This window comes from Oppia nitens, unplaced genomic scaffold (assembly GCF_028296485.1).
Source record: "Oppia nitens isolate AA-2021 unplaced genomic scaffold, nextdenovo-longstitch-racon4-pilon3 scaffold3_pilon_pilon_pilon, whole genome shotgun sequence".
Taxonomy (NCBI): domain Eukaryota; kingdom Metazoa; phylum Arthropoda; class Arachnida; order Sarcoptiformes; family Oppiidae; genus Oppia; species Oppia nitens.
In genome coordinates, this window is record NW_026533221.1 from 7,093,583 (window position 1) to 7,107,943 (window position 14,361).

Sequence of the window (14,361 nt, forward strand, 5' to 3'; positions counted from 1 at the left end):
TCCTATTAATGTATGAAATATATTCATATTTATTATAATTTATATACAAAATACAAATTTAGTATATATTTTATTGTATAATAACATAAATTGAGTGATCATTTTATAACAATTTAATAATTTTATTGAAAATTTCAAATAAAATTAGGAAAGACTGGGAATTTGACAAATGAGTGAAAATACATAATAGTAAATGATTTGTCATTTGTTTACTCGTATATTATGTTTACCCAAACCGGTAGTCAAATAGTCATTGTATTAGTGATGCCATCGATGACTACATTTTCATCATTTCTTGCATTTAAAGCAATAAATTAATTAAAACATTGCTTTCATTACACAAACACTTCAATATTGTTAGAAATATTTAAATTAATTATCGTTTAAATTAATTGATTAATACTTTTAAGTATTAATTATATTGAAATGAGTGAAACAATTATACAACAAATGGACGAAACATTAAAATTAAGTGAGTCTTCACTAAACACATGTCAAGTGATAAAACATTTGTTAATTATTTTATAACAGAAGAGATTTATATCAACGAAAAGATTGGAAGCGATGAGACTGGAGATGGAACTGAAGGAAAACCTTTGAAGACTTTATTAGAAGCCATGAGAAGAGCCGGTGAAGAGCCGTTTCCCACTTTTTATAGCGAATCCAAAGAAGCGAACAAAATATGGGATGTCGTGTCCGTCTCTCAGATCAAAAAGATTAAGAAGATATGGGTTCGAGAAAAGCATAAGAAGGATGAAAAACAACAGAAGGAAACAGAAGATGAAGAGAGACGACTCAAGAATTTGGAGGAATCCAAGAACATTACCATCAAATTGGATGAGTCTTTGTCAACGCCTATACTAATTAAAATAAGAGACACAACAGCGCATCGCAACCAAAGAATAACAATTAAAGGTTGGGTCCATCGGTTGAGACGACAGGGAAAAGCACTTATGTTTATAACTTTGAGAGACGGAACCGGTTTCTTACAGTGCGTTCTGACCAATGAAATGTGTCAAACATATGATGCACTCGTACTTCAAACCGAAGCTACTGTTCAATTGTATGGAACGCTTAAAGTATTACCCGAAGGAAAGGTAGCTCCRGGTGGACATGAATTGCAGTGCGATTATTGGAAACTCATTAGCAATGCACCGGCCGGTGGTATTGATCACGTGCTCAATGAGAATGCTTTGGTTGACATTCAGTTGGATCAAAGACATCTTATGCTTAGAGGAGAGATTTTGTCAAAAATAATGGCTTTTCGATCACTTGTTCTCAAATCTTTTAGAGAACATTTTTTCTCAAGAGGTTATCTTGAAGTGACACCTCCGACATTAGTACAGTCACAATGTGAGGGCGGATCCACTTTATTCAAGTTTGACTATTTTGGTGAAGAGGCTTATTTGACTCAATCATCACAACTTTATTTGGAAACAGTATTGCCTTCATTGGGTGATGTCTTCTGTATCGCTCAATCATATCGAGCCGAACAGTCCCGTACTCGAAGACATTTAGCTGAATATACACACGTAGAGGCTGAGTGTGCTTTTATATCGTTTGAAGATTTGTTGGACAAAGTAGAAGATTTATTGGTTGATGTCGTCGATCGACTGATGGCCGATCCTTTGGGTAGAGAAACTATAAACCATTTCAATCCCGAATTCAAAGCACCGAAGAAACCATTTAAGCGCATGAATTATACGGAGGCTTTAGTTTATCTTAAAGAAAACAACATCACTAAAGAGGACCAAACATTTTATGAATTCGGTGAAGACATTCCAGAAATGCCTGAAAGACAGATGACTGACAAAATAAATGAGGTTTTGTTTAATTTATTAAGTTATTTGTATTTAATTTGTTTGATTTATAGTATTTAATAAAATTTTATGATTTTATAGCCAATAATGTTGTGTAGATTCCCGGCTGAGATAAAATCATTTTATATGCCGCGTTGTGCTGAAGATAAAAGACTTACAGAATCGGTGAGTCATATAAATAAGTGTAGAATATTTATAGAATATTTAATAATTTTAATTATTAGATGGATATATTGCTACCCGGAGTGGGAGAAATAATTGGAGGATCAATGAGGATATGGGATCACAAAGAATTAATGGAAGGCTTTAAACGTGAAGGTGTGGATCCAAAGAACTATTATTGGTATACCGATCAACGTTTGTTTGGTACGACTCCTCACGGAGGCTATGGGTTAGGACTCGAAAGATTTATTACATATGTTCTAAACCGATACCATATTCGCGATTCTACTCTTTAYCCAAGATTTGTCTCGCGTTGTAAACCATAATTTAATTTGTTTTGATAATTCAATTTTTAATTTAATTGAATAATTTATTTGTTAATTAATGGTAACTATTTGCTTATTTAAAATTACGATTTTATTGAACTTTATAATTTGATATAAAAATTGAATTACAAATAAAAGTGGTTTTTCTATAATATTACCTGTAATTAGTTTTCTATTACCAATTGAAGTGTATGTATGCAATAAGTTATTTTTAATTAACTTATAACTGGTTTATTATACAATTAATATTAACGGGTTCATCAATCAATGAATTAAAGCATAAATCAATTATTTTAAAAATGTATTAATTAAATCTTGTTTTATAACATTACATAAGGTATCAAATTACAGTACCAAGTAATTTACTATAACAAAATATTTTTTAATTATTTAATATAATAAAAAGTGATAACATTTAAACAACATTTAAATAGTAATTTTAATTTAAACTTGAATGAAGGCTAAAAATATGTATTATATTGATTCAAACAAATAGACTAATAGTTGTATTAGGTTTTCTTTAAATTTATAATATACTGTATTTGATTAAAAAATACAGATAACATAATGATAAGTGATTTGTTTAGTTGATTATTCAAATAGTGTTTATATGTTCATAGATTTGAAAGCATTTGATTTAATTGCTAACAATTTAATGACCAAAGGTTGGCGCGAATGTACTCAATATATTGAACAACAAGTTTTATACCAAGTATTTAAAAAACTTTTTTATAATTTAAATTGTTTATTTAATAGTGAGTTATTTATAATAATCAGACATTTTTATAAATACAGTACACATATTAATTTAATTTATTAAAATAATATCAATAAATATTTTCCATTCTAACATAAGTTTCATTAGAGGAAATTTATTCAATTATATCAACAATCTTGTGTTGGGTGTACTATAGTATAGCCTCAGGCAGTGATCAGTTCAACATTTATTAATATTAATTTTCATTACAGAGTCTTAGAGATTTTGAGTTTAAATTTATTAAAATCGGATATAAAGTTTGTGCTAAAACCTAATTTTACTTTTCAGCTTATTTGTACTCATTATTTTAACTTGAGTTTTATTTATTTTAAAATTTGTATCACTAAAAATTGCAATTCATTTATAGAAATATAAAATATACGCCACTTTGAAAATAACACCATTAATTGCGAATAATTATAATAAAATGTCACAATTATTAAATAGCATTAAATTGTGTCCAAATTTTGTCGGCAAATATAATAAAAAATTTGTTCTCAAATATGTTAAAAGTGTTTTTCTTGTGGACTACAAGTCTTACTCTCAAAAATTGAGGTAAAATATATATATTTGACTTATTTTACTTTCATTAATTAATTTTACAGATATTATTAAAGTGTTAAATTTATTTTAATCTAATATTATATTATTTTAAAGAGTTTTGGTGTTATCTATAAATATGATGTAGTTTATTTATAAATAGGAAAATATAACAAAATAAACAAAATTTATTAGATATATTAAAAAAAAAATATTTACAGTAAAATTAATAATTGATAAAATGAGGAAATGTTTCAAATTATGTTATACTGTACGTGTTATATTACTCAGTTTAATAATTATTTTTATAACATTGTATGAATGATAATAAATTATAGTCAAATAAATCATTTATATTGTATTTGCATATTTATCATATATAATTTTCATTAAAATTCTTTAAAATAAAATTTATTTATTTAAACTAATTCATGTTTTAAATTGCAATTATGAATACATTAAAAATGGTAATTATATTATAATAATGAATAATTGATGATCACTACTATCATATACTATGATCACATGACAATTTAGTATAAAATTTAAATTAATATATAAAGTAAATTGTTAACAGTCTAATTTTTTAGTAACAATAATCAATTTTAATAATTGAATAATAGTTATAACAATATTGTGATAATATACAGTATATTAATTATATTGTAATAAATATTAATTTAGATTTATAAATTGTAATATTATGTAATAATAAAATATAATATTCAATGTCATCTCTGTCTCTCCATTTTTCTTTAATCCCTATAACTCTTTGAATATATTAATATAATTATTTTTAAACTTAAATTTTAATATCATAATCTTAATATACATTTATACTGTATTTATATATCTAACATTGTTTTAATTATATGTTATATTTAATATATTATTTTAAATCCCAGTCCTCACGTATCGCTTCCCTATTCACATGCATTTGGCAGAAGTGACCGACAGTTACAATATCTTAGAATTGGAGATCTGTTAACACAAAGAGCACAAACAGGTTATTATTAGTATAATTATGTCTATAATTATATCAATTAATTTTATGGATTATTTTTCAACTAATATGCTAATAGTGTCCAACAATATTGCGTTTATCAGTGAATATGAAAATATTAGCAAAACTTTTTCACAACTAAATGAAGACGTAAACCGATTAGCCAAAGGACTCTATGATTTAGGTATTTATTATTTAATTATTTGTTTCAATTTAATAGAAAATTAATATACATATTGATTAGGACTCAGAAAAGGAGATGTAGTGGGACTGTGGAGTTGTAACTCATACGCCTGGGTATTGATTTGATTTAAAATTATTATGTATTTTAAATTACAATAATATAAATTAGTTTAGGAAGTCTAAGAAATATTTACTTATAATAATATTTAAATAATGATGACATATATTATAGGTTCAGACACAATATGCTTGCGCTCGGTTGGGAGTAATTCTGTGTACAGTTAATCCTGTATATCAATCACCAGAATTAAACTATGCCCTCAAAAAGGGACAAATAAAAGCCATTTTTATGCCGGGAAACGGCTCTAAACAAGAAGTGGTTAATAAATATCAAAACATCTTAACTGAAACTCTTAAAATGCCTCAAAACGTATGTAATTATAACTTATTTATCTAAACAATAATTATATAATTTCATATTTACAAAATATCAGTACAAATACATGTATATTAGTACAAATAAGTGCATAAAATGATAAGATTATTATTAATAAAATTTTTAATTAAAAATGTACTCATATTAATGATTTATAAATGATTTTAATTTATTTATTTTGTAATTAGTACAAAACAATAGCTGATAATTATTTTTAAACATAAAATAAAAATTTATTTAATTTATATATATTTTTTAAAAAAAACAGAAAGAAGAGGAACCATTGATTTTAAAGAATGTAATTCTTATGGATGGAAGTGAGCCATCAAAAGATGACAACAATTATGTCAATTATATTCCGTTCAATAATCTTACGGCAAATGACGGTATAATTAGTAGTCAAGTGACTGATGCCGTATCACCCGATGACCCGGCGATCATTATGTTCACATCGGTTTGTATAATAATATATTAGCATATTTTTATCATAACTTTATTACATTTGATTTAAAAATTATTTTTTTAAGGGAACGACAGGTAAACCAAAAGGCGCCTATTCATCACATTATACAATAGGTGAGTATATAAATGTAATAATTATATTCAAACTAATTAACAACAAAATTGGTTATCTATTAGTGAATAATACGATATTATGCGGAGAAATGTTTGATTTTGATGACAAACAAATATCAATGTGTATTCCTCTCCCGTTTTTTCACTCTTTTGCTGCAGTGTTGGGCAATATATCAATGTGTGGCACACCTTTTAAATCTGGTATTAATAGATATTTTTTAATGTTATTATTTCTAAGATTTTTTTTATAATTATTAATACAAAGTAATCCCAAATCTTAAATATGATGTTAAACTGATTGTTGAAACAATGATAAAACACGAATGCACTCATATTATTGTAACGCCCACACAAATTATTGATATATTAAATTATGTGGAAACAAATAAATTGCAAATCCCATCATTAAAGGGAACATTGATCGGAGGCGCACCCGTTCCCGTAGAAGTGGCACATAATATAAGTCGTGTTATACCATCAGTGGATGACATCCGAATTGGTTATGGCGCTACTGAACTCGGTATAGGATTTAATTTTTATACCAATAAATACTCAATAATTATAAATTAATTTCATTTTCACTAATATAAGGTCCGTGTACTACAGCTTGTCATAAAAATGACACATTTAATAACCGTATGGAAACAGTGGGTTTGTATATTGCAATTAAAAATTTTACATTTAACAAATTGACAATAATTAAATTTATTGTAAATAATAATAATTGTATAGGAAGTCCTTTAGATTTAGTTGAAGTTAAAATAGTAAATCCCGCGACCGGACAGATCACCAAAATTGGTGAACAAGGTATAGTCTTACTATTTTAACTGATCCGTTAAGTGACACTTTTGATCATATTTTAGGTGAACTATTATCGCGAGGACATAACGTTATGATTGGTTATTGGAAGGATGAGGTTAAGACACGGGAAGCCATTGATGAGGGAAAATGGTATCATTCAGGGTATGAATCGCTATATGAAAAAGTCATTTATATTTTAATTATAACAATATAAATAATATAGTGATTTAGCAACTATGGATCAATACGGATACATCAAAATTGTGGGCCGAACTAAGGAGTTAATCATAAGAGGCGGTGAAAACATATATCCCCGAGAAGTCGAGGAATTACTGCACACACATCCGGCAGTATTTGATGCTTATGTGATAACTATTAATAATTATAACAAAACATTTATATATTTATATATTTATATATTTACACATTTATATCAATTAATATTTTAATTCATAGGTTGTTGGAGTTCCTGATGAGAGAAGTGGTGAAGAAGTGTGCGCTTGGGTTCAGCTTAAGAATAAAAACGAAAAAATTACTGAACAGGAAATACGAGAATTTTGTAAACAAAGAGTAAATATCACACAAATTATTAGATATTATTGTATTTATTAACGAAATAATTTTTCTTAAATAGATATCCTATTTTAAAGTTCCCCGATATGTGCTATTTGTTGATGGATTTCCAATGACACCGACAGGAAAGGCTAAAAAGTTTGAGATGAGAGACCAAACCTGTAAAATACTGGGTCTTAAACAAAATCAACCAAAGAAATAATGTATTTTTTAAAATAAATATTTTTTATATTTTATCGATATTATATAATTACAAAATTTTATTATGTTAATTTTAATATTTATATTAGTAGTAATATAGTTTTAATTAACTACATAATTTAATTATACTATCATTACATTAATAAAGTTCAAATAATTTAAAATAATTTATTAATTTATAATTATTTATAATAATAAATTTAGTTTATATACTATATAATATGATCAATGAATTAATTATTATTATAAGTTATTTACTATATAAATATATAAGTATAACATTTGTAAAGTCATTGTAATTATAAGTTAAGACAATTAGTAAAGTAATGAATATGAAAATTTTGAATTTAATAAATATATTATTAGTAAAGTAAACATTGTGTTTATAGTTATACTGTATTAATATCATATGAAATATCATTACTAATGATTCATTAGTTATTCTAAAATCTAAAAGTATAATAAATAGTGTAATAATTGGTAGTATTATTATATTCATTAAAAACTAAATTATTATAATTTTAATTAATTAATACCAGGGCTTTAAGAAAATAAATGCCTGCCCTGGCAATGCCCAAATACAAAAATCATGTAGATGCCATAAATGCCTGGCATTTTGGGTATCTATTTTATTTGCCTGCCATTTTAAATTGCTAAAAAGCAACTGTATATATAAAAATAATGTAATTTAGTGTTTTTAGCGTGTTAATTAAATTTACAATTAATATACTTATTTCCAAGGATATTACCTTTTAATTAAAGGTATACAAAACACAAATACAAATAAATATATTGATAAAACAATGTTTTATAAATTAATTAATAATATAAAATTAAAATAATATGTAYCACCACCTGATAATAGATGCCCAGAGCATGACAGAGACAGAGCAGGCATTTGGCAAAATTGGCAAAATTGGCAAAATTGGCAAAATTGGCAAAATTGGCAAAATTGGCAAAATTGGCAAAATTGGCAAAATTGGCAAAATTGGCAAAATTGGCATCTATTCTTTATGTCTGCCATTTTTAACACCCTGATTAATACTGATTAATTTAATATAAATAATATACAGTATATTTGTAAACTTATTTGATTCCAATAAAGTTATATAAAAAAGTGTCATAAAATGCAATATCTATTAAATAATATTAAATATAAATGTTATCTAAAATATGTAAAAAATATTTTTTTTGTGAATTACAAGTCTTATTGAACAACAAAAAAGATAAACTGTTGTTTAATTTAATTTGTTAATTGTTTGATTTAATTGTTAATTAATTTAACATTTTTAGGTTATTAATATTTATTCATTATATATTAATATATGACTAAATTAAAAATAAAATAAAAATTTTAAAATTTTTAGCAGTGCTGTCAGTATATTATTGTTTTATGAAGTTATTAATATTTAAATTATCTTAATTTACATAAAATATTAATTATAGATATTTGTAAGATTAAATAATATTATAATAACACAAATTTAAGTTTTAATAATTACCAAAATCAAAATATATTTAAAATGATTTTTATTTAATAATTAAATAGATATAAAACAATAAACAAAATAAACCAAAGAATTTTAAAGATACTTATGTAAGATAAACCATATTTGTATTAATATTTATAATTTATAGCAATTTACAGTATATTTATAAAATATTGACTATAATAATAAACGATAATTTTGCATTTTAAATTAATTTTATTTATTAACATTATATAATATAACCAAAATAACATGACATTAATTATAATTAAATTAATATACAGTAAAATTAAGTGATAATAGTCTTGAAGTCTATTAAAATATAAACCGTTTGGTTGTATGCTTTGTCCGGTTGTTTGCAGTGTTATGAAAAACAAGGACTTCAATGAAGCGTTAAAATAACAAAATCAATGTTATATTTATTAACAAGAAATTATATATTATATATTTATATCAATAATTTTATTTTATTCAATAATTTGACAATTCACCATAATTTTTAGTTTATTAATTTTTAAAATCTTTATTTTTTAAAAATATTTAACAATTATAATAAAATCCTTGATTTAAATAAATAAAAAAATATATATTTAATATAATAATTTAAAGCAAATTATAAATAGTAAGTCATTAAGTAATTCAGTGAATTCACGCAATATAAACACATAATTACTTACTTAATTATAATATTTTACAATTAGCATTGAATATAATTTGTTAATTTATTATATTTTATTTTTAATTATTTTTGTCACTGATTAACATTTAAAATTGGAAATATTCGTACTTCAAATAATAATAAGATAAGTTAAAATTTATGCAAATTTTTTCAATATCTTTATTAATTATTTTTAAACTTATAAAAAATTTTAATAATTGAATTAAAACTAAATGAATTATTGTTAAAAAATGATATCATAATAATTTTTATAATAACAAATAATAATATTTACTAAATAAAAAATTCTTTTATAAAATTACATAAAATAAAAAAATTATTATAATTAATGTTAGAATTTAATTAAATGATTAAATATTTGATCTATTATTTTGAAACAACAATTACTTTATTAAGATAAAAATTGAATAAATAATTTTATTTATATATTTGTTATAAATTTTATCTGTTAAAATTATTTAAATTTAAACATTTTTATATCTAATTTAAAAGTAAGTTAAAGTCATTAATTAAATTTAGTTTTAATAATTACAAAAATTCATAGATAGATACTAAAATAATTAATAAATTTTAAAAAATAATTTTAAATCTTTGTTTTTATATTAAATCTATACATAGCCTAAAAACATATTTCCACATTAATTAACTTCAAAATGTGAAATATAATTATTTCGCAAATTTTATATAAAGCAATAGAAAAGTAATTATTGTTTTGACAATATTTTGTGTTAATTTATCATATGGTATATAATCTGTGTTTTATCCACAAAATCTATTATTTTGATTTTATGTCATGTTTTCTAACAAATGTAATAATAAATAATGATTATTGTTAATTAAGATTAATATTTCTTTATTATATCAATTATCTAATCTGTTTAAGAAAACAATTTAAAATATAATTGTCTATTAGACATTAAGTGCACCATTAATAATCTTATTAATAAAAAACTATAATAAACAAATAAATAAATTAATAAAATATATTTAATACACAATGTTTTATTTAGTTTATAATACAATAATTTATAGTACAGTTTATACCAATTTATAGATACATTTGAAGGAAAAACTAGAAATCCGTGACTTTTAGTGTGTGTTTCAAAACAACGATTTGCACGAATAGAGAGAACTGGAATTCAATGAAAATACATATTAGTTTTGTGTCGTCAATCAAATAAAAAAAAATTTTGTGATACAAATTTCTAAATATTGTATTTGCATTTTATAATAGTATTATTTATTTTTTCATTATATTAAAATCAACCTGTACTATTTAAATAAAAAGTTAACTTTTTAAATAATAATTTTTGATGTAGTATTTAATTATATAATTTATATATAAAAATTGTCTATAATATTATTATGTTATTCTATTTGAATTAAGTCATAAATATTATCCGGAATAATATATAAATAATATTAGTTCAGATAAGTATCAATCTGTTTACTGTAAATGCAGCTGCAATTGAATTGTCTAAAACTCAATAATTAGCAAAAAAAAGTTTTGTTTGTATATGCAGTTTGTGTCAAGGATTTTATACAATCTATTGTCAACTATTTGGTGATATTATTATTAAATCAATATTACTTATTATAGGATTGTTTGCAATATAATCTATAACTCAAATATTAACTAATTTTATGCAAATTATGTCCAAAAAAGACTAAATAATAGGTGTTTTGTGTATAATTCCGAAGTTCACAATAAGTTTTATTGAATTAGTTGTTTAAGAATTGTTGTCAGAAAACATCAAATCATAGCAACAGCTCTTCAAAGAGTAGTTGTTATATAAGAATATTTGTATTAAATGTCAAACAATTTATTAATATTTGTTAAACTTATTAAATAATTAATTTTGTATTTCTATTTTAAGTAATTTTCATAGTTTATAATTAATGTAAATGTGGTTTAAAAATTGATTAAAATTTAAAGTTTAAAAATTAGCAAGTTTTTTAAAAATTTTAATTAATAAGTAATGACAACTACTTTAAGTTTGAATGATAATAATTTAAATAACTATGAGATGACAACAAGAGATGGAAATGTAGCCAATGATAAAACAAACAATAAATCAGTGAATAAACAGGAAAACCGGGACCAATGGGGCGGACAAACTGAGTTTCTGTTGGCCTGTTTGGGAAATGCCGTCGGATTGGGAAATGTATGTATAATTTACTAAATGTGTTATATTGTTGTCATATAATATGACAGATATTAATGATTATATAAAATTCAAATTTATTAAAGTGTTGGAGATTTCCATATTTTTGTTACAAAAACGGTGGGGGTAAGTGGTATTAGTTACTAAATAAATTTATTTATATTTATTATAATGTAATTTATTAATTAATAGTATCAATTAATTGTATGAATATATATTAAAATAAACAGGTGCATTTCTCATACCATATATAATTTGCTCATTTATCATTGGATTACCACTTTTCCTAATTGAGCTCAGTTTAGGTCAATATTCATCAATGGGTCCAGCTCATTTATATGCCAATTTGTCACCTCTTTTTAAAGGTAAACAATTTGCCATTATATTAAAACATTAAATATAAATAGTTAATAATATATTTAAAAAAATTATTAATTAAAAATAAGTTGAATATTATGTAAAGATATATAGATTTTGTAGATAAATGATATGTTAATTAAAATATTGAAGGTTTGGGTATGACATCAATAATAAGCTCAACTATTGTAGCCGTTTATTACAATCTGATAATCTCGTGGACGCTCTTCTATTTTGTCGGATCTTTCTTTGGCCAGAATTGGCAACATTGCGGACATGACTTCAATTCAGAGAGTTCAGTCATTTTTAGTTATTTACTATAATTTATAAACAATTTGTAATTCAAATAAAAATATCACTAAATGACTAATAAAAATAGATTGTAAGACAATTAATGATAAAAACAATTTCACCAATCATTCCGTCTCATCAACCGAAGAGTACTTCAAGTAAATATTGAATTAATCAAAAGTTATGAATATATTTTCAATAATTTTTTATGATTTCAAAGTAATTTTGTTTTAATCAAATCTGATGGCTTGGAAGTAATGGATAAAATGAATTGGCGTTTAGTGGGCGCACTGTTAGTCTCTTGGATTATAGTAGTGGCAGCTCTTATCAAAGGAATTAAATCTTCCGGTTTATTCAACAAAAAACAAAAATAAATTTATATTTAATTATTGATTTATACATTTTATATCTTATAATATATAGGAAAAGTAGTTTATTTTACGGCAACCTTTCCGTATGTTATTCTTGTAATATTGTTTATAAGAGGCATAACTCTTGACGGAGCTATTGATGGTATTAAAGTGAAATTATTATTAAAATAAATAACTTTATATACATATTTATAATATAATAATAAAATTATAATTATTTTTAGGTTTACGTTATTTTGTTACTCCCGATTGGACGCGAGTTAAAGATCCGGTAGTTTGGAGGGATGCGGCTGTTCAAGTGTTTTATAGTTTTGGTATCGGAGGCGGAGGAATGATTACATACGCCTCTTATAATAGATTTAACGATCCTGTGGTCTGTTATTTGACGTATTTTTGATATAATTTTTAATGATTTAAATGTTAAAACAGGTAAGACATTCACTTTTGGTTGGAATCGGAGATTTTTTGACATCAATATTTTGTGGATCAGTTGTTTTTGCAATGATTGGATATATGGCACATACATTGAATAAACCGGTCGATGATATTGTCCAAAGCGGCACAGGTAGGTTTGCAATAGTTATACAATCAAATATATTCTTTTATAATTAAAAATGATATATTTTATTAAAATATATAAATAGGTTTAGCATTTATAGTAATACCCGAAGGATTGTCTCAAATGCCACTATCAATGGTCTGGTCGATGATGTTCTTTGCGATGTTATTTCTTTTAGGCATTGATTCCCAGTTTGCAATGGTTGAGACGGTCACAACTTATATATTTGATTTAATGGTTAGATTATATTTATTCAATTGAAGACTCGTATTAATTAAATTTAATGGTAATTACAGAGAAATTCCAAACAAAAGTTAAATAAGCCGTTAATAGTTAGCATTTCTGGTGTCTTATGGTTTATATGTGGTCTTCCTTTTTGCACAAATGCTGGCATTTATTTGTTGACTTTGATGGACACATACGCTGCCGGTATTCCTTGTCTTGTTGTCGGACTTTTAGAAATATTTATTGTTACCTATATTTATGGTTTGTAATTAAAGTTTAAGTAAATTTTATAACTTATATAATAATTAATATCAAAGGAATATCTAATTTCTTCGCCGATTTACGATATATGACGGGTTGGAAGCCATCGACGTTAATGAGATCTCACATCGTTGTTATGATCAGCACCGGTGCCCCTATTGTTATCTCAATAATTTTATTCAAAGACGTTTATAGTCTGCTATTTGATACGGAAACCATCACTTATGGCAAATATGTCTATCCTTCTTGGGCTCAATGGTTGGGTTGGGGTGTTGTCATCATATCATTAGTATCCATACCGTTTGGTGCAGTACTACATATCATTAATGTATTTTTATCTAAAGATATAAAACACAATTTAAAGATCTGTTTGAGACCAACAAAACTTTGGCGACAAAATGCAGAAATACATTCTGCACTTACCGTCAACTATAACGTCCACAACAAACCAAATGACTATTATGTCAATAGCAGTGCTCCCACTCTTAACATCAGATCAGAAATCGGAGTCATTAATCCCGCATTTATTTCATAAAATTAACTATTAATTCATATTTAAATGATTTTAATTTATTTGAAACAACA

General features: G+C 24.3%; 3 protein-coding genes across 3 annotated transcripts; all 3 read left to right on the forward strand.

The window, feature by feature from the left end:
* The first annotated feature begins 247 nt into the window (after nt 1–247).
* Nucleotides 248–2,345, forward strand: LOC128958704 (asparagine--tRNA ligase, cytoplasmic-like). The gene is made up of 4 exons (XM_054304610.1): nt 248–472; nt 532–1,823; nt 1,902–1,985; nt 2,045–2,345. Exons 1-4 carry the CDS (start codon nt 427–429, stop codon nt 2,306–2,308), a joined length of 1,686 nt encoding a protein of 561 aa, XP_054160585.1. The 5' UTR covers nt 248–426; the 3' UTR covers nt 2,309–2,345.
* A 798-nt stretch (nt 2,346–3,143) lies between these two features.
* LOC128957466 (putative acyl-CoA synthetase YngI) lies at nt 3,144–8,323 on the forward strand. The gene is made up of 16 exons (XM_054303231.1): nt 3,144–3,620; nt 4,511–4,611; nt 4,688–4,792; nt 4,853–4,905; nt 5,024–5,221; nt 5,496–5,681; nt 5,755–5,803; nt 5,867–6,004; nt 6,069–6,323; nt 6,395–6,454; nt 6,536–6,610; nt 6,667–6,766; nt 6,828–6,969; nt 7,061–7,174; nt 7,239–7,380; nt 8,244–8,323. Exons 1-15 carry the CDS (start codon nt 3,493–3,495, stop codon nt 7,377–7,379), a joined length of 1,845 nt encoding a protein of 614 aa, XP_054159206.1. The 5' UTR covers nt 3,144–3,492; the 3' UTR covers nt 7,380; nt 8,244–8,323.
* Nucleotides 8,324–11,552: 3,229 nt separating this feature from the next.
* LOC128958047 (sodium- and chloride-dependent glycine transporter 1-like) lies at nt 11,553–14,311 on the forward strand. Its single transcript, XM_054303863.1, has 12 exons — nt 11,553–11,712; nt 11,799–11,838; nt 11,943–12,077; nt 12,223–12,363; nt 12,449–12,518; nt 12,581–12,708; nt 12,784–12,873; nt 12,956–13,104; nt 13,161–13,296; nt 13,376–13,527; nt 13,587–13,776; nt 13,833–14,311. Exons 1-12 carry the CDS (start codon nt 11,575–11,577, stop codon nt 14,309–14,311), a joined length of 1,848 nt encoding a protein of 615 aa, XP_054159838.1. The 5' UTR covers nt 11,553–11,574.
* The last annotated feature ends 50 nt before the right edge of the window (nt 14,312–14,361 follow it).